Source organism: Centropristis striata, chromosome 16, assembly GCF_030273125.1.
Source record: "Centropristis striata isolate RG_2023a ecotype Rhode Island chromosome 16, C.striata_1.0, whole genome shotgun sequence".
NCBI classification, from domain to species: domain Eukaryota; kingdom Metazoa; phylum Chordata; class Actinopteri; order Perciformes; family Serranidae; genus Centropristis; species Centropristis striata.
The window spans coordinates 30895600-30917674 of NC_081532.1; the positions used below are offsets into that span (position 1 = coordinate 30895600).

The window sequence follows — 22075 nt, forward strand, 5'->3', positions numbered from 1 at the left end:
ATTTGTTGAAAATGTTTTTTTAGTTTCACCTGACATTATTTGACTTTGTCTCACAAAACTCTGAAATATATTCTGGATTTTTCCTTTCACTCCCAATTGTTGTATTCAGTAAATAGAATTTAAAAATAAGAAACTGCAAAATCTGCTCATGCAAAATACGATTCAGTAATATATTGTAATTAATGTTGGCTAATTTCTTACCTTAAAATTGTTACAGTTACATATTGACAAAATAATAGAGATTTAGTGATGGTGTGCACTGTTTTGGAAAAATACTTTCAGGTTAATATTTAACTACATTTCACACAAGAAAGCAGTAACATTTCTGTGTCCCATGTTAATAATATTGGATCAAAATGTATATATGTAACATTTAAAATAACGACGAAAAGAGCATTTCGTCTTAAAGCTATGAACAGGTGTTTGATGTATAAATAACTCTAGTGACTGGTGGCTGTTATTTATACATTTTTTCTAACTGTTAAAACAAAAAATCTGTCACATAAACTTGCACCAGCAGGAATGATGTCACTAAATTGGCATTTTCCTGATTACATGTCTGCTTACCAACAGTTAGTTATTTGTGGGCTCTCTCCAGCTCTGGCCTGAGTGTGCTGTTAATTCTGCTCCAGCAGTGGCTCTCCTCTGCTAATTGTACAGCGGTATTTGCAGCCCCTCACTGTGGGCTGGACGTGGCCGTGGTGCTTGGTTGAGAGGATTACTGGGACGTATGTGCTCCATGTAATTAGCACAGCACTGTTGTGGAATCACTGTAGTATCCTCTCTATAGATTGACCCGAGGGCATCGCCGCTGCCTGGGAATTAGGTGGAAACAGAGTTTCGCCATCAGAATAGAGAGACACGCTCCTATTGTCACATATTTAGAAATGTGAAACGGCTGCAAGTGTTCTGATAACACACAGTTTAATTCTTTATGATATGTTTTTCTTGCCGCTGGTATGTAGCCCATTACACTCCACCTGTTATTTACTTTTGCTCGACTTGTTTGAGTCTAAATATCTCTCAGCTCATGCAGTGAAACGAGCCATTCCCTGTATGAGCCTGACAGCTTATTGTTGATCTTATATTGCGGTGGCAGTTCGCACCACTCAGAAGTCAGCCAATGCTGAGGATTGTCAGTTTGAGTTCCTCTGTGCTCGCTAGAAAACACACACACACACGTTCTGAGCGGCAGTGAATTGAGATGTGACTTCTTTCTGCTTCTAAATGTTCCATCAACACCCTCGCTTCCCTTAAGCCCTAGCAGAGCCACTGCTATAAACTAACTTGGCTATCCAATTTCCCTTCATGAAATAAGAGCTTTTTAATGTATTTTTTTTAGAGAAGTTAGCACACAATGATGAATTAGATTTCAATTTATTTGACTTCATTCCCAGCTTGCTGCATTAGAGCCTGCAAACACCCATCTCCAGTAGTCCGTCTGCTTGATTCTTATTAGGTTTCAGAAAACAAGGCGAGGGAATTGCATTAGTGTATCTTAAGTTAAAAGCTCTTTGCTCTTTGACCAAGTGTTTCATTGTTATTGGGTTAATCAGATTTTTGCTGTCTTCATGGAGATGCTATCGCAGGCTAGAGGCAGTGGTGGGTAACCAAAGCAGCCGTGCACAGACACTATCCAGATGGGATCAGCTTACGGTAATTTGGTTTCAGAATACATTACCAGAAGAGGCTCCTGGCCGAGAATGGCCACCCCGCTATGAGCCAGGAGCTGGTGGCCTCTGTAGCTGCAGCGTCCAGCCCACCTGTCCCACTCCCACCCTCCTCATCTCCCAGAGCTTTTAGGAGGTGTTGGGTTATGTGACTTTTTAAAGAAATCCTAATGTTTTAAAAAATTCAGTTTGTCGCCCAATTCTAAATACTTCTTCCTTGTACCAACAGGGCTTTGTTGTCCAATTCATTAGAGAGATTCCTGAGTCCACTGGCCACGCTGGAGCCCTCTCATTTCTGGTATCTAGTATCATTACTTTCACTGTAAATATGTCACTCAGCTCAGGCTGAGAGGGGGGAGGGTGGAGCATGTTGTCCCAGGCCAAATGGGGATGCAGAGTATATTGACACTCTAGATATTCAATGTTCTGTAGCTTCACATGTATTCCCATTTGAACTTCTTAGTGCTTAGACTGGCTTTAAAGGAAATGCCACATCAAACTCACTTTGAGTAGTTCTACCCCACCTTTGGGTCCTCTATTCTGTTGGTAATTAATTAGAAAATAAAGAGAAAGAATAGCATGCAATATCAGGCTTGTTCTGTTCTGAAATGTGACCTTTTTTATTTAATTTTGTGCATACCCATTGTCATATCAACAAAACATTCATCACAGAAAGTTTGCAAAAAGTATAAAATGATATTTTTTTTGTCAATCGTGTCATGCTGTCTCCTGAGACCCCATCTGAACTTTGCACCTCTCATGATCAGCCACCATGCCTCTTTGGCTATTTCACAACATCCACCCGCACAGAAAACCACCAACCGTCACCGCACGCGTCCCTCCTGATTTCTCATCCATGGTAACCTTGGACACCTCCACCGCAGTGTGAGAATCTGTTTAAAAATAACTAGGTCCATTAGTCTAGAAGGATAATGCTAGCCTACGTGGGCTCTCATGCCCTTGTGGCAGCAGAGTGCTATCACTGACACGGTGCGTCAGCACTTCTTCCTGTTGCTCCAACACTGAAGGGCTCCTCTTCATTTACACACACATGCATGTGCACACATACACACACACATATATACCATCCGGAGCACATAAGTTGAGAAAATAGGAGTCAAGGAAACTATTATTATAGTGATACACTTGAGAAAATACTGAAAACATTAGAGTGACACATTACAATAAACTAAAATCACTAAAGTTTGCCAACTCTGCCATGTTTCTTACACTTCTCTGCCCTAATAGTGTGATAGATATGAATGCTCACTGCAACGCGGCTGCTTTTCACCCACTCTGTCCCTAAATGCAGAGGGGGAAATACTAGCGCCACTAATTCACACTTGGTAAGAAAATGTGATGTAAGGTGGGTAACTATATGGGTGTTTATCAGTGAAGGCTATTGGTATTGAACGCCCAGTTGTTTGAAGGTTATGTTTCGGAGCAGTAATTGAAATGCAAAATAACATTAGGATCGATGGTTAGCTTTGTTTATTTATGGAATCAATATTGAAACCGTCCGTCACAGCAGCAGCTCTGATTCCCACTGACAGCTTCACCAAGTCTCCTCTACACGGCCCGGCTCAGCCTTGTACCCATTTACAGCTTTTAGACCGAGCATTTTCTTTTTTTTTTTTTATCTCATCGCTCTTTGGAACACTGTGATTAAATGTTTTCAGGCTCATTTTTAAATGCACACACCTTTTGTAGCTTGAAGAAAAACTGCGCAGACTATTGAAAACTGTTAAATTAAAAAGACTGGCAGTTTTCACACTTAATGCAGCTACGTTATGGGTGTGTCTCAGAGAGAGAGAGAGAGAGAGAGAGAGAGAGAGAGAGAGAGAGTGACACTATCACTCATTCCTGTTTTGCCCAGGGGAAGTAGATGTGACCAATAACCAGCCATTAACATGGCAGTGTGCAAAGAGCTGGCCATTATAAGCCCAGTTTCTCTGAACTGAACAGGAATTTATATTGACGTATTTGATTCTCTTGACCCGTGTCAAATATGCATTGCTCATATTACAGAAATAACAATTTCATTTGAATTTTCCAATGACGCAAACATTAAATTATGCTTGAAAACACTGCTGTAAAATCTTGTTTCTAAAACTGGACTGTCTTAAAAACGAAACATAATGGGGCCAATCTATTAAATTCAGTTCAGTGTTTATATATTATATACATCATATACAGGATTTTTTATTTATTCTTTTGAGGAATTTATTGTTGCATTTTAAAGGTTCACACTTGAATTTTGATTTTTAACCATTTTTTTTTACAAGTTTATGGTGCATGATTAATTATTTTGATCATATATAACAATTCAAACAATTAATATTGATGTATTTATTTTTTATGTTTTGTTATACAAAGTTAGGAAAGCAATATTTAAGCTTGATGTTACCTCACACTGTCACTTCCACACAGTGAGACATACAGCATATTAAACTCTGGTATGGGATCAATACAAGATGAATTAATTATTTGTTTGACATTATGTTGCTTCCCTCAAAATATAGATTCAGATCATCAAACTGGGTTCTGACTCTCTGTTAAACAAAACGTTATTCATAACAGGTTAACTTTGTTCGTGTCATGTCTCATAAAACCTCTTGTTTACCACCTCACTCCTGTAATACAATCATTTCAACTGATAACTGACAGATTTGTTAGAGGAAAAGAGTGTGCTCATGTGTGTGTGTGTGTCTGCTTGCTCGTCTGCCTTCAAATTATACAACTGTGTGCTCATGTGTGTATTTTCCTGTTGGCCACATTAAATCGCCTCCTTATGAGACCACCCCTACAGCGCTAAGTGCAATCGAATGGTCACATTGAGTGGCTGGTTGTTGAACCTGCCACTTGGAGAGTCCCTCCCTCCCTCCCTCCCTCTCCGGTACATCCGGTGACACCAGACGTGGCCAACGCTGAAATGTATGTTTAGATTGCCCCCTGAAGGAGACACATTAATTCAGGAAATATCCCCAAAGTTTAATTATTCCTGAATGGCGTAGAGGTGGTGATGGTGGTGGTGGTGGTGGACACTACCGTATAAATCAGTTAGGCCCACCCGTCTTTTTATTACCAGCACTATTTATGGGGAATGTGTGGCAGCTGGTAGAGATGAGCCTGTAAAAAGCTAGAGGCTATTGCAGTGACTATGTCTGCTGCTGTGGCAGACAGTCATAGCTGTAGTGTTTTTGAGCAGCATCAATTTATTTTGGAACAGTTTGAACTGTGTGCTAAAAAGTCATTTAAATGTAAGAAGTTAAATTTGACGACCATGCTGTATTACGCACGGTATTTCAATCTTACATACGTGATGACACACTGAACCTGTACAAACATTTACACATTTGATTGCGTTTAAATTATCCCGGACACCTGATAAAGCGGCTAATTCTGGCCAGGTAAATTTGCCTTGTATGTTTGTGTGTGTGCGTGGGCATGTGTGTTTGTCTGTTTGTATTTGTCTCTTCTTCTTATGAAGAGGACAATTTATGACGGTGGCTGGATAGGCTCTTTGTTTTAAGCAGGTAGAGTTCCCTCCTAAACAAGGACGGCCTATCAGAAGAAGATTAATGAAGTAATTTCATGCATGGCTCTATGCCTCCATCCTCCTGTACGCACAGTCACTGTGTCTAAACCTGTGATTTACACTGGACTGTGTTAAATAGCCTTAACCCTTTATAATAATATTTCTTTCTGTTTGTGACACACACACACACACACACACACACACACACTGCAATAAACATCCAACACAGTGAGGAATATCCTCCACCTCTCTGATAAAATTAACCAGTCTGTTGGGTTGGATCTTTTGCTCAAGTTTCCATCATTCATATTTTATAATCCCTGCTCTTTATTTTACATAAGGAACCCTACTGAGGGTACGTGATAGGTGTGCTGTGGTTGATATCAGCTGGCTTTCCACATAATTTATGGCAGTTAAACAAAACCTAGCCTTAAAAGGCTTTTGTAGCATAAAAACAGAATTTTAATGACTTTTTCCTACAATATTGGTCTGGACGGGTCAGTTATTCAGCAGCATATTACCACATCTCTTTTTCCTTTTTTTATTTGTTCATTTTGGTGCTATTGAATATTTTAATCTTTCCCTCTTTCTTCATTGATTCATTATATTATTATTATATTACACAAGAATATCAAGAAAAATCACACTAAAATTGCAAGATCATTTTCCAGTAAGAACAAATCAAACATGTAGTGTATTTATTTTTTAGTGACATTGAGTTTTATAGCCAAACAAGATGACACAAGCCTTTTTTAGAAATCTGGTCTAATGTTTAATAGTCTGAAATGACCAGAGATGAAAATATCAGAACACTTTAGAGTTAAAATGTGACGTGATATTGGTGTCAGTGTATCAGTATATAAGTCTTTTAATATACAAATGCTGGTCATTAGAAACTGTTTTTAAGGATAATTTTTGCCAGTAGTGGACTATAATTACTTTTTCTAGTTATCACGAGCCATTGTAAATTCATGTTGTTAAATTATACCATGGCCATGCCACATAATGGATGTAATGGAAACTAATCTTTTCTAATGAAAAGGCCGAATTAGAAATTTGATCCCAAATGTACCGCACGGCGGACTAGACTTATCACTGAACTTCTTTTTTACATACAGTATGATGAGCTGTCCAATCCTGCAGGGAGCTTCCCCACCGGGCCTGCACAGAGGACGGTTAACTCTTTGCTCTCCACAGAGGGAAGTTTAGCAGCCGACACCCCCCCCCCCCCTCTGATAGTCGCTCTGTCATGAGCCATTTGCTTCCCTCAACATCCTGAACTCAGCCCCTTTATAAGAACTGGATCTGCCCAGTGCGGCCCAGACAGTTTACGTCAGACAAACAGCAGCGCCTGTATCACAAGAGGCCCTCTCTTTCCTGCCAGCAGCATCTCTAGAACAGGAAGGAGCAAGAGGGGGGATCAATAGATGTGATCTGCTTCTTGGCCAGCGCTATCTTGTGGTGCCGCTGGAGCATGGGGCTCATGTTGTCGTAGTGGAGTGAGCTCATAGCTTTATAAAGACTATAGTGACATCGCTGTGGAGCAGCTAAATATAATCCTCTGCTTGAGACTGAAAAACTTAATTGCCCAGCCCACAGAGCAGCATGGTCCCCCCAGTAGTAACCCTGCACGAGCCCCCAGCCTACGGACTATTGATCCGGGGCCCTCGCTCTCCATTGGTACCATAAACACCACCCTCTCTCTCTCTCTCTCTCTCTCTCTCTCTCTATCTCCTCTCTCTCTCTCCCCCTCATGTATCGCTTACTTTCTCTTTCCCCTCTTTTCCTGTTTTTCTGTCTCCTCGACTTCCCTTTTGTTTGCCTCTATAGATCTGCACATCATAAATCTCTGTCAGCTTCTCCTGAGTGTCTGGCATATCCGTTAATAAAGAGGCCCCTCCCCTCCCTTCAGGTCCACCCCCTATGCTCCCTCCTCTCTCTGCCAGAGCAGGACTAATGAATGAGAAACTCCAAAATTAGGGGCCTCTCCCTCATAGATTAGAATGGTTCCCTATGGAGTGCCGGGCTTGCCTCCAACCAAACCACAGCCGTCAACCTCCCCGCTCCCCCTCCCAGCCATATCTCCATCTTTCATATTCTATCTGCAACACAAACACACACTCAGACCTGCGAGCACATTACATTGGTACAGACGCACATCGCCCCAATCGTCTTTCGGACCCGTATTCCCCTGATGGTCATTAACCTGGAACCAGCTAGGCAGAGAGGAGTCCTCCATATTTCAACTCAGTGTGTTTTGGAATTCCCATTCCCTTCTTTTTTCCCAGGGGCCACCCCAGCCCCAGTCCTTTTTCATTTCTATTTTCCCCTGTGAGAACACACACCGAGCACCCTTGGTGGCAAGCACGCTGCTGCATGTATTTCTGTGACTTTAGTCAGGCCGTACAGAATTTCAGCGTGGCCTCCCAAAAATGAATCCCTGGCTGTGTGTTGGAGCGGTAAAAGGTGGCAGTGGCCCCTGGAGGAGAGGTCAGCGTGGCAGCTGCCAGTGGGTTCTTGCTGTGGCGGGGAGGCTGAGAGGAGGTCTGTCAGGAGCTAATTGAGTTCGTCCTACCAGCGCTGACTCTGGGGCCAGTGGCTTATCAGGCCACATCGCCTGGGGCCCTCCAGACAGATCTGCCCCTACTGGGGCATCTGATATCACCATCACCCTGCCTGCAGATGTCAACCCCCACCTCCACCGCCCACCCCTTCCCCTCCACTCACCCAGTCTGATCAGGTAGCAGGGATGTGACACTCCGGGATGAGGTTAGCAAATGTTATAAAAATGGTGTTTTTGGCATCGGCGGCCTTGAGAGTGTAAAGGACATCAGCAATATACTCACAGTTTGAGTTGAGCTTGGTTTGTACTGTGTGCTCTGATTTACACATGAAACGGTGAGAGAGCTATAGTTACCCAGAGAACAGAGGAGGATGTCAGTATCCTCCTGAAGTGAGCAGGAAGCTCTCAGCAGGAATACTTACAAATTGGCTCAATTAGATCCCGAATGTTCTGCGTTTTTTACGACAGTGTCATCAGAGTTTCGCTTGCAGGCGAGGGAAGTGTTGAGACGTGAGAGAATGAGCGCTCCTCGGTTCTCCTCTCGGAAGTCGAGGAACAGGGAGTGCAAGACGAGCTGCCAGATCATTAGGCCAGCTAATCCTGGTCACAGCAGCACCAGTGGAATGATATTAGGGATCTGAAATGCTGTTAGGAGGGCCAGGTGGAATCAGATTAAAACCAAACTGCGCAGTGTGCGTTTGCGGGCCCATAACCCACTACTCAGCATGAATTTTGATCAGTACAAAGGGAACAAAAGGAGGAGGAACAGAGAGAGAAAAAGAGAGCGGGAGAGATACTGTATCTTAGACGAGCGCTGCTCCTTTGGGCAGCGGAATTTGAAATGCTCTTACCTTGAGGAAGGAAGTAAGACAGAACTATAGATTTTACAGCATCAAGTCTCAGTCAGTTCAGCAGAGCACACAAGCTAATTAGCACCTGCCCCACATATTGAATTATTTATTACAACTATTGCTGCTGTCAAACTATTTAATGCTCATAATTCATTTTCCCATACAATGGTATTTATAGATTTAAATTGGACCTGTCCCATTAGAGATTACGAATATTTATAGAAATATTTTAGACTATTTGATTAATACGCCAGGTTCAAGTGGTTAGTATTCCCTCAGTATCATTAATCAATATATGCAGGCTTGTTAAAAACATAAGCATAGCAGTGGTATAATGTGTCATAGCAGAATGAGTTAAGGGGATTCTAGCCAGCACATTTATTATAAATGACCACATTGAGCTGGAGGGGAAACAGTTAAGACACTTATGCAATTATGCTAAGTGTCACCCTGAAGGTGGCCTTTGAACCAGGGTTAAGCTTACTCTGAATTTGTGAAATAAAAGCTAAATGGAGCCATCTTGTGCTCCTGCGTTTTAATATATAGCCTTTAATAAGCCAAGTGCAGGTGCCCTATCGCACAGGTGCACATATCCATCTGAAACAGAGAACATAAAGCAGATGAACACAGAGCCGTGCATTAATTTATGGGGATGCAATCTGCATTCATTATCAAGAGCGGCAAGTTCTATTTTAGAAAGGCATAAAAATGGATTCACTTTTTCAATTTCTGTCTGCAAGGACATTTAAGAGTACAAGTGGATAATTTTTAAACTAGCAAATCTGAATAACTGTCCCCAGTGACAACAGCCTAGTGCAGACATATCGGTATCTACTGCTATCAGTTCATATGCTGTCCAATATGCACTGATATAAAAATAGATTTATAAATGGTGTCAGATATTTTATTTTTATTTATCCTTTATTTATTAGCTGATACTGAACACACAGCACTGATGTTTATTTTATTTTTATTGATGTAGTTTCAAATTTTTCAATTATAGAATTTGTTGACATTTTAATAGATTGCATATATATATAATGTATAATAATATTAAAAATTGTTTAATTTATTTATTATGGATTTTATACATTTGAGTACCTTTGCGTAATCATATTTTGGTGCAAAATCAATGCACAATCCACACAGAAAATTCACTATATCGGTGAATTTTTCCCTATTGGTCTCAAAAATCCCATATCTGTTGGGCTCTAATCTTTCGTATTGTTTAAGTTACAGTAGCTGAGAGGAAAGACGGTAAATTAGAGAGCATGTTCTTGAACACAATGGCAGTTGTGTATGAGTTTCATATAGTAAAGGCTTTATATTGCAAGAAGAATTCCAGGAGTGCTCAGGCAAAGGGCTTATTCCACAAGGTCAACGGTTTTAACAGGGGGCATTTTTTATTATTTATTTTAGCAGTTAACCTTTTTGTGAATTTCCAGAAGTGGTAGGCACCTGGAGCTCCGATGAATATACATGACAGCGGGGAGGGAAACCTGGGAATGAGATTTAATTTGACACGCTGACCCCCATCTCCACGGGCCCAGGAAGCCAGGGTGAGAAAATAAGGTTGACCCACTGACCCCTGGGCCTGAACCCCTCCGTCACCCACCCTCACAATTAAATCAGCCTCAGAGAGCAAGAGGCAGTCCGGCCGACCGGTAGGGGACACGGTGGAGGCCTCTCGTTTACTGTTTCCTCTGAAGCACTCTGAGACAGACAGCTATCGTCCAATCAGGCAGATAGAGCCCAGTAGGGGAAGTCCCCCCTCTCCCGTGCTGATGGTAAACTGACATGTCAAATATGTAAACATTACCATTAGTTGGCAATATGCTAATGGAACTAATGTGCTAAGGCACAACTTCGGGCTGTCTAGCTGCCACTCACTAGGAGCCCCTGTGTCTGAATTTGCATAAGCCATGCAAGGCTCAATTTTGTTAATGCAGGCAAGTGCAGGCGACCTTTCACCCCCTCCATGGTACCTAATGCAAAGGGGTGTGTGTGTATGTAAGTGTGCGACCTTGCCTTGACCCTAAGAGGTCACTATGTCTACACGGCATCCCCAATACATTGAGTTATCCATCTCCTCCACCAGTCCACCCCCTTTAGTCCACTCCATTTGCGAAGGGAAAAAATGAGTTGAACATGTGCAGGCTAAGTTTTTCCCCCCATTGTTCTCCCAGCGCAATTTCAAGTTAAAGGTTATAGAGCGAGACTGAAATAGATTTATATGGGCAAGGAAGGCTTCAGAGTGCATTTTGTGGCCACGGCCAAAAGGCTGCACTTTAGTCTGCACACGTTACAGCATCATATTGCATGTACTCCAAAATACAGTTATTAGGCAGACAGTGAAAAAGTCAATATCTTGCCATCATGTTTCCTTTTGGTTGACTGCTGACTCAAGGAGACAAGCCAAGGTCCACTCGGCTCTCTAAACTATGGAGATGCCCCAGACTTGATGTGCTCTGTTTGTTTGTGTGTGTGTGTGTGTGTGTGTGTTTGTGCACTTGCGTGTTAAGTTATTTGAGTGCTCTCTCTCTTTCTCTATCCCTCTCTCTTTCACCCCTTTTCTTCCGGTCTCTGTATTTTTATTGTTGGGGCATGTGTGCCACTTCGACGTGTGTGTAGTTGTACACTGAAGCAGTTGCTGTGGTGTGTGGCTAATGAAGCACTTAGGATCCTCCATCTGGTTCACTGGTTTATAGGGAAGGTTGGGACACATAGTGGTGTAGAGGAATACACTAGTAAATACATTTAAGTGTGATTTGACTAATAGATTACGACATTTTGACCACATTAAACCTACTGTCATCTTTCATCTCCTCAGCCTGCTGTACCATATGTAGAAATGTCACATATATTCAGAAACCCATCTTTTTAACTAGAAAGCCTTGGAAAACCCCAACCATTTTTTTAAAATAACAAATGTTTAGGTAAAGGTGTTGTGTTGTATTTGTCATAAATTGCAACAGAATCATTGTATTTAGAACTTAATGTCAATCAAGTATTTAGCCGTTTAGACATTTATGTCACTTCTCTGGTTGATGAGATTAATTTCTGCTAATCATCTCCCTCTTCTCCACTTCCCTCTCCCCCTCCGTCTCTCCCCCCATCCTCCAGGCTGCTGAATAGAATGGCCGCTGATGACCGGCACCTACCCTCCAGTTGTGGGTCCTACATCAAGACGGAGCCATCCAGCCCCTCCTCGGTCATCGACACGGTCAGCCACCACAGCCCCAGCGGCAACTCAGACGCCAGCGGCGGCTATGTCAGCGCTATGAACAGCCACTCCAACGGCCTGGACTCTCCACCTATGTTCACCCCCAGCGGGCTCGGGGCCGGCACTTGCCGCAAGCGCTATGACGACTGCTCCAGCACCATCATGGAGGACTCGTCCATAAAGTGCGAATACATGTTGAACTCCCTCCCCAAGAGGCTGTGCCTGGTCTGTGGAGATATAGCCTCGGGGTATCACTATGGGGTGGCCTCTTGTGAGGCCTGCAAAGCCTTTTTTAAAAGGACAATACAAGGTATTTTTCTCCTCTCACCTCCCCCTCCCTAACAAACACTCAATACAAGTTACTTCATCCCATGTCACACAGACATAAAAACAGCCTCCATACAAGACAACTTTGGCCTTACAACAACACTGAAACATACTCAGTCCAAGCGATTCACTATGTAAAAAAATCACTGGAGTGTGAAGATGTTTTCTCTGCCTCCTGAGACCAGCATACTCCTTAAAAAAATCTTTGTTTTTGATTTCATTAGACTGTAAACCTAGATCTAACTACTAGGGGTGTCACGATTTGATTACACTTTTGATTTTAAGGGCACAATTTTATTCAGTTTTTGATTGTTAGACATTTTTAGTTGTAAAGAAAATTGACTTAATGTCCTGACAACTATGTTAATATTTTCAAATTCTTCTTTCAAAAGAGGCTACATGGTATCAAGTTTGATAAGACTGACACATTTTCTTTTGAATGTACCACACTAATGCCATATGGTCAACTTTCAGCAATCACTGATCCTGCTTTTGATTAAAGCCCTTTTCAATTGATTTTAGATTCAGAATTTGAATCATGACATACCTACTAGCTACTGTAGAATACTATTATAATACAACTTGTTAGTCCCTATCAAATAACTGCATTTAAAAAAATGCTGATTGTCCTGAAAAACAGAACTATTTTGACATGGGACAAATCCAAAGTATAGGTATGATTACATCGTCTGTCATGGCTGGTGGACATGACATCATCACTCAGGTCAGATTTGGTGGAGTGCAGGGGCTGTTTGCCCAGATGCCTTGGGGGGCTCAGAGAACGTGCTTTATTATCCCTGTCCTGTTTTGTGTTTGTGTGCATGATTGTGTGTGTGTGTGTGTGTGTCTGTGTGTCTGTGTGTCTGTGTGTGTGCGTGCCTGGGGACTAGGGTGCGATTGGCTATCTGCAAGGCATGATGTATCACAGCTTCTCATTAGAGAGGCAATGAAAGGCCCCCCACTGTGAAACTGTGCGCTCTGCTCCAGATTAATCAGGAAGACGGAGATATTGTTGAGCCTGGAAAAAAGAATCTGCACAACAGGAACAGCTGCCCAGGTCTAAGCTCTGCCGGCTTAGTAGTGCAATAAATACAGAGGAAAAACTAGATAAAATAAGTCAAATGAGCCAGAGGATAGGAGTATGATGAAATGAGATGATTAAGAGGTCAAGTTTTTCATATTTAAACTAAATAAGCGGGGCATTTTATCCATTGCTTTCAGTAAATTTTCATCAACAAATGATTGCAGGCGTTACATGACGACCGTCTGCCTGGTTGTTAGGTGTTGATTTTGGACCTTACAGCCCTATCAGCTTTAGACAGTCTATGTACCTTTTGCAGGCAAACAAAAGCATTAGGCCAAATCCTCCTGTTTACCCATGCTGCCATCAGCAATCCTGTCTATTGACAAAAGATGAACATTTTTTCTCAAGTAACATAACTGGGCTTTTGTCCCCTCACTGAAAGTACACTGACGGCAACACAATGGAACAGAAAAAAGGCATCGGGGAAGAAAGAGACGTCTTAAGTGGAGCAATGGCCCAAACAATTAAGAGGAAGGTACATGGAAAAAAATTGAAAGCTCCTTTTTTTTTCTCCCCCTCACTTTGCATTGTCGATTTGAAATCCCTCTCTTTCTCTTCTTGGAGGGCTGCCTGTAATGGAGCTAATCTGCCGTCGTTTGTCCGAGCCACAGGAGTTTTGTCAATAACAATCAGCGTTTGGAAAGTGTAATTAAGGCCGAGGCTTTTCATTAGGAAGAAGGGAGGGGGCCGTCTCCAGGGACGGGCATGCCAATTAGAAACTCAGGCACGCGTCGCCGGGTAATTTCAGGGAAAGGAGGGGAAAAAAACCCAGGACTTCTTTAGATTGGAGAGGGACCCTGCTGCTCTTTCAGAGGAGAGGAGGAGAGGCTTAATGGCATAATAATCAGACAGGGGTCCCAGGCAGAGAAGGCAGGGAGGACACAGGGACTTTTTTGGGGGGAGGTGAAAGCCATCCGAAATGATAAAAGAAACACATGCAGGATTGCTGGAGGAAAATGGAGGCAGTAAATAGCGGGATGTAGAGCCCTTGAAAGAATGAGAGGGGGCCGTTGATGAGAACTGATTAATTAAAGGAATAACGAGGCAGTCAAGGGTGGAGTGTGAGACGGCCCTCTCTAATGAGAGGAAAACAAAGGAGCTGTCTTTTCCAGCCCTTTATCACATTGTTCTATAGCACTTAGGGCAAACAACATGCTAAGTTAATGTTAACCATGTACATGACAGTTTCTTTATCACCTTGTGTTCACCTTGTCCCTATTTTCTCACGATAAACCAGCTAATTCTTGATATAAAACATATAGCCTTTTTCAAGATTTTAATACGTACTCTTTTAATTTAGATGTGTTTAAAATATTTTGACTTTTTCGTGGTTATTCACTGAGTAACTTGTACCTTTTTGTTCCACCTCCTGCCCTGGCCTCCACTCCTTCAGTTGATGCCTTTACCTTTTCAACAAAAGTGGAAGGAAAATCTATCTTGTGTCCCCTATTCATCCAGTGAAAAGCCCCTTGAACTCTTACGTGGAGATAGTTACATTAGTCAAGGCCAGGTCCAAATTAATGTCAACCTGGATCTCCATCCATCCCAGAAATACTCCTGTTCTCATTGCTCCCTAATCATCCTGCCAATCCTGCACCTCACGTGGCCCACCAATCAAAAACATAAATCTCTTATTGAACTGTGTTTTCTTCCCATTTTGAACCCAAGTGTAAAATTGCCTGAAAACCAACTGAACTCAGTGCCCCCCTTTTATATGAAGTAATAGACCTTGACAGTAAGCCTGTAAAAGTCGGTTTAGATTTTGATGAGAAATACCTGCCATTTTACTTTAATTTACTTACAAGACCTGACTTTCCCCTCTGTGCCCTGGCATGGGTCCTGAAAAGCCATAAAATAGATTGAGACAGATACTTATCAAGAGAAGAAGGAGGGAAATCTTTTTCTTCTCCCTTCACTCCGTAATGTTATTGGTAACCATACCATAACCTCTCTAAAGACAGATAAACCCCAGCATGGCCCTTGGGTTAAAGGGGTTCCTGCCAGTATGCTTCATTTCTGAAAGTGAAACTGGCCACACTATTACTCTACAGGGGAGGATTTCCAGACAGCTTTCCTGAATGACAAGGTTTTTGTAAAACATTTCAGCAGTGAAGAACGTTTTAATCTACCAGTTATACATTTCCAATTAAATCAGTATACATTAGGACTATGTATTGGCAAGAATATGGCTATACAATAGGCATTATTACTGTAAACAAAGTAATATAAGAAAAGATAGATAAGATTTGACTTTATCCCACATTTAGTTGTCACAGCAGCTCAAGGTACAAACAGATATTTAAAAATATAAAAAATAAGACATATACATAGATTCTATACACAGCATATCGATACATTTCTGCTATTTGGCATTTATTTGTTTGTTTGTTTGCATTTTACAAATATTGCACATTGGAGAAAATATATTTTTGCATATTAAATAGATACTAGTTACATGTAGTAGTATGAACATCAATTAATAAATATCTTCAAATATATGCAGATATATACACAGTATCGTATATATATATATATATATATATATATACATATATATATGTATATATATATATATATATATATATCGTATAAGTATATAAGGTATATGACATAAATACATACATATACTGTAATTTTTTTAATCTCATCTAATTTTAGGAAAAATGCCATAGTATGGGGTAAATCCCCCATATGAGACTGTGATGCTGCATTAGAATAAAGGAAAAATATCAAAGTCAGTTAACTACATTCATCTGTTTTCCTTTACCTACTTATGTTGTACAGAGTCCATTAAATCCAGTTAATTTCAGTTTACTCATTTCATAAATTCATCAGCTTAGTTATATTCAGGTAGAAATTGTTTATCCATCCCTCGGGGTAAATTTGTTCTAAATGAGAGAAGAAATAACTAAATATATAGAAAATAATGGTTCCATCTTACAGTAATATTGCTATTCTGATCATAAACAGAAATCTGTAATTGTATTTCTGTTCAAAAACTACATTCAAACTACATTAACTACATAAATATAAGATATATTTTGCATGGTGTAAATTAAGTGTTGATGATTCAAATTAAAGGCTTGTTACCACTGTGGTTACTGTGATAAAAACAAACATTTAACAGCATCCTCGCGTTACAATTACTTATTAGCATAGTCATAGTGAATTTGAATCCATGCATCATGGATTGTGCCTTTGCTATTGGCATTTCTTAGATTTTTTTTCATCTTCTTTTATCACAATAAATGTATGTTAATAAAAACAAACAGCCAAAAGAGAAACTTCTTTGTCATTCAGCTCAGCTCAGGGATGTTAGGTGTGTTTACTGTGCTTGTACTGATACTGCAAACCTCTCCTAAATATAAATCAAAAGTAGAGATGAAAAATGAGTTAATCCGGCCCTCTCTGCATTGAGCTATGAGAAGCCCCCTCTGACAGAACATCAGACACTCAGAGCCTTGACAGGACAGGTGGACACAGTAGCACAGCGGTGTGTGAGCGTATGTTTGTTTTTGTTTCTGGAGTGTGTGATATCAAAGGGCTAACTCTCTTAGTTAGCCACCAGGTGTGGTTTGTGCACGTGTCCCCTGCACCCCTGAGACAGGAAAGGAAGGGGAGGGGGAGAGAAAAATACTGCCATAAACAAGACGTCCTCAGGGGACACACAGGGTCAGCCGTGCCAGTTGGGCCATGCAAGCAAACCTGCAGCATAGCATGCATATAATAAAGTGAATAAAGTGATAAGGAAAGATTTAACAGATTTGCAATCAAAATGTTTCTTTTATGTGTTTAGTACTTTATATCCCAGCAAATTGCTGATTGGTTAGTGTATAATGGGAACGCAAGCCAAAAAAACCCCTCCATGAATTGATTCCAGCGCAGGGTGGCACTGATTGCCTCCTCCCAGCATATGGGAAATGGATAGGATTATTATGGTCTGGTTTCTGCTATGACAACAGAGAAAACAGACAGAGGAAAGACAATCAGAGCTCATCAGCCGCTTCCCTCACACCTTTATTTACCCCAATCCCAAAGAGATGAGGAGAATTAGCATAATGATTTCTAACCCAGATATAAGAAGGAATTTCTAATTATTTATAACATCTTGGGACCCTCCACTTGATCTGTCCAATAATGTTAACATAATTGCATAAGTTGTCAAAGGATGTTGGAGGGCTAGTGGAGGAACGCCAGTGGAATATTACACAGCTTTCTGTTTCTCTGTTCACAACATATGGAGTGAGGGTCAAAGGATGTAATGCTGGAACATACTGTAACATGTAAAAATGCTTTATTCTTTAAAGGTATTAAGTCATTTTAGCATAGGGTAAAAATCTGGAGATTCAATATGCATCAAGATATAGGGGTTATAATTCAATATATTGTAATATAATGATATATTAAATCAGATTTTATGAAAACTGTTGTATAAAGAACACACCAGCATATTCATAAATCTGAGCTAAAAAGAAACAATCAGTCCCTGCAACATCAAACATCCCTCTCTGTGCAATATGTCTGTCAATCACAAGTTTCTGATACAATTCAATGTGTGCAAATGTTTGGCTAAAAAACATATATATTTCTCATATATCAGAAATCTGCCAAAAAATTATTTCTATTTTGATTGAATTCCATCAATTTGAGACGATTGAATATGCCCATTTAACGAAATCAGTTACATTTATATCAATTCATAAAAAGCAACTTTAATAAATAATAATAATCTGTTATTTTAATAACAGAAATTAATATAAAGTGAGAACTTAAAAATAACGTTTTTCTCTTTGCATCAATGATATTGTATCATTGAACAATGTCCAATATCCTGAAACATATCACAATACTCAAGTGTATTGTTTTTGTCTTACAGCCCTTATTCAACAGAGAGCATATGTGCTGACATATCGGTTACTTACATGTGTTTAAGTGCATGAGGAAAAATATATTGAGGTAATCATAATGATTGAATTAGATTTTTACTGTACATTACTTAATAATTTATTTCACTATACTGACATAAACTGTAGGTTAAAAGAAAAGTTTAGGGAAAATCCCAATGTCAAAAGCTTTAAAACTGAAAGCCCATTCAAAATGAGGATAATTCAAATTCCCTAGGCTGAAGCAACCATTATACTGAAACCCTTTATTGAAAACCCCTGAATACAGTAAAATGTAGGGAATCAGAGGGAAGCGGAGGAATCGCCTCACATATCCTGCCCTTTCTACTGCTAATGCTAGAGTAGAGCAGAACCAGCTCTTTTATTGTGTAGCAATGAAACTCTTTTTCATTGCTCCGTCCTGGAATCAGACGCTGCAGCTGAATAATGCATAAGGCCTCTTGCCTGTACACTATGTAAATAGTCAACAATGGCAACAGTGGTAACAACAGGTTTGGGTCTGCTGGAGTATTATGTAAAGTGGTCGGGGGCAGTGTGTCTGGCTCTCTAGCCTGCTATTGAGGCAGTGGCAGGCCCCTCTGAGCGCAGGGGGACACGGCCTGCGCCCGGGGCCCGGAGGGGACACGCACAGAATTAATGAGGCCAATTTAGTGTTGGACCAGGGTGGCGTCTACTGATGGGTCCTGAAGGACCATTGTAGCTTTACCTCCACTCCCCATACCCCCCATCCGTTACCTCTCGCCCCCCAGTGCTGGAAGGTTCTGTACTCACTGGAGAACACCTGAGCCACCTGCACAGAAAAGAAATGGATTCTATAGCAATCCATATGTTTAACAAGTGCCTGTGCCTGGTTGGCAAAAGATGATTTATTGTTGACCATCTGAGAGTACACACTGGTGTTTATTGCATCAGCACCAAGTTTAGCTTTAGGTTCTCTTTAGTGTTTCCACCTCATATTCTACTGAACCCAAACCTTCAGGGGGACTAGCTGCTGGTCCTGAGCCTATTTACTTCAATAGGAGAAGTGGATGTAAGCATACTGGATGCATTTTTCATAAGCCACATATGTTCTAAACAAATTGTAAATTGTGACCTGGAGCCTGTTAAAGCCTGAAAAAATGTAATAAAAAAAACAAAAACATACCTCAAAGCCTGTAGCACACAGCTTAAAAAAAAATCGTCACTCAAAACATCAAAAACATCAACTTATGTTCTCAACTGCACTAGCTTAGGATTCAGATCCTTTACTTAAGTAAAAGTACTGATACCACACTGTGGAATGACTCCACTACAAGTAAAAGTCCGGCATTCAAAACTTACTGAAGTAAAACTACAAAAGTATCAGCATCAAAAGTAAAAGTACTCGTTATGCAAAATGGAACCACTCAGATTGTTTTATATATTCTAAATACATTAGTGGTTTATTTGTATTGCTGCTTTTATGTAAGTAGTGTATTAATTTTGTAAAGACTTCATCGTCATTTAACTACTTAATATACTGTTATAAGATTTAATTTAAGAAAAAGTCTAATCACTTTAAATGTATCATGTATCATGTTTTTATGTTAAATCTCGACCTGAAAAGTAAGAAGTCCAATATTTGCCTTAAAATGAAGTGGAGTAGAATATAAAGTTACATAAAATTGAAATATTCAAGTAAAGTAAAAGTACCTCAAAATTGTGCTTAAATACAGTACTTGAGTAAATGTACTTAGTTACTTTGCACCACTGGAATGCTAAATATGATTATTGGCTCGTGAAACAGAATATTCACAATACCTTTTAATAAGGTAATGGAGATTGGGGGAGTGGCAACTGTGCCCACTTAGGAGACAAGAAGTGTAGATCATTACATACTACATACATTGGAGCAGCTTGTAATGCCTAATCTTTAGTTCTAGAGCATCTTCAGTGATAACCTATTCCTCTTCTTCTCCCCAGGTAACATAGAATACAGCTGTCCTGCCACAAATGAGTGTGAGATCACAAAACGGAGACGCAAATCATGTCAGGCTTGTCGCTTCATGAAATGCCTCAAAGTGGGGATGCTCAAAGAAGGTAAGAAGAGTAAGAGCATTTTTTTTATTCTTACACACCCACAGATACATATACTGTACGTACTGTTTATATTGTTTATATAACATTCATGCAAATAAAGAAAACCACCATTGATGCAAGCTGAGTACAGCATCACCAGTTCTCATGATGGTTGTTGAGTCCCACGGTATTTTTCACCCACCGGTCCAGAGTGAGAGATACATACAAGTGGCCGGCTAACAGGAGACAACAGTTCCCAGCCCCCTGTCCTCCCCCTACCTACACAGCAGTAAATAATGTGCAGTTGAGCTGGGGACAGAAATATGCTGAATAGGTTGCCGTCTGAGTAATAGAAATGTAACAGTATTCCGCCTGGAAAGGCACAGGCCGGGTCCCTGAGCACACACTGGGCACGGTCTCAGCTCTCCCCGGCATATTGATCCACTAAATGTTTTCCGAACATCTCAGCTCTCTTCCTGTGGATGGTTTTTTAAAGTCACGCCAGCAGGGAATTCACTGACAATTAAACATGCTTCCGATGGATTTGCCTGGCTAGGTTTCTCTCCCCGTCCATCCCCCCTGACTGAGCCCCCTGAGACCTGGTTGCTCTTCTGGGGGAGGCACCTATCCGTTCTGCCTTCCCCCGTTGCATTGTCACCTGCCTCTCTCTGTCTCTTTCTCACTTGTTGGTGGCTCCAAAAGGGCCAGACAAATGAATAATGAAAGATATGTGGCTTGGGGGTGAAGTGGCGGTGTTATATTTATTCAAGCCTCCTCTGGGAGTAGCTCAGGGACTCTGTAAAGAAACAGGTTTTCCTCGAGTGCTGATGAGTGTGGGTCAGGTAGCACTTACCTTGTGTAAAGTACGATTGTCCCTCATGTTTATACAGTGGTAGAAATACTGCCAGACACAAGCTCTGATAAAGGAGAGTCTTTACAAACTTTTAAGCTCTCCGTCAGACTGTGCAGTATATATTCCGCTATTATTCCTCCCATTATTCACTGGAGAGCGGGATTTATAGATGCATATATATCCGATCGCCACCTGAAGCCAGAGTCATAGCCTGTATGGATCTCCACACAGTAACAGAATCCTCTGGACTGCAAGCAGCCAGATAAAGCCTCAGTGCCAGAAAGACAGAGTAATCGCATTACTATCTGATGAAAAATTTATGCCAATATATCATCTTGGAGAATAAGAGACTACAAAAATATGTAGCCGTGGCTATAAATGAATGACCAGTGTCAGGTCAGAGTAAAAAGAGTGAAAACTCAAATATGCAGACTTCGGCTAAGCCCGAGGTTCTAATGCTGCACACTTCTGTGTATTCAGCACATTCCCAGAATAAGAATGACCCTCCTCTCTTTCACACAGTGGCTGTCATCACCACACGGCAACTATTATCACAGGCTGATTGAAGCCTCGCGCAGGTGTTGTCATAGATCCCTCTAAAACAACCGATTTCTGTCACAGTTAAAATGATATATTAATAAAATAACACATTTGTCAAGATTAACAGAGAAATGAGAAGGGCGTTTTTTTTTGCTCTGCCTTGAGGCCCGGCACTTTAAAGTGTCACCAAGACGAAATGGAAAGAGAGACACATGGTCTCTGTCCACTGTAAGCTCTATGAAGCCGTCGGCTCAACGCCATGCTCAGGCCTCGGGTGTGGAGATGGCCACCGCTCATGTGACTGAGGTTGCCACTTACTTTCATTACTGCAGAAAGGTCACATTGTGTCTCAATGGAAAATCACCTAATTATAACTTTACAGCTTCAACAAAGTGCAGTGCTGCCCCCCAATGAAACAGACGTTTAAATCCATCACTGTCTCTAAGAGAATAATATTAGACATCTTTCGAGGAAATCAAGCTTTC

The 22075-nt window shown here is 40.9% G+C and overlaps 1 protein-coding gene across 3 annotated transcripts in view; it reads left to right on the top strand.

Annotated features, from left to right (window-relative positions):
- The window catches only part of esrrb (estrogen-related receptor beta), a 42477-nt gene that overhangs the window by 1809 nt on the left and 18593 nt on the right, over window positions 1-22075 (top strand). For 2 of the 3 annotated variants that reach the window (XM_059354074.1, XM_059354076.1), the window contains exons 2-4: window positions 1900-1968; window positions 11746-12155; window positions 20102-20218. In XM_059354074.1, the coding sequence (XP_059210057.1) occupies window positions 1900-1968; window positions 11746-12155; window positions 20102-20218 (596 nt within the window). Of the gene's footprint in view, window positions 1-1899; window positions 1969-11745; window positions 12156-20101; window positions 20228-22075 lie in introns of all 3 variants that reach the window. The other variant, XM_059354075.1, reaches the window with a different exon arrangement.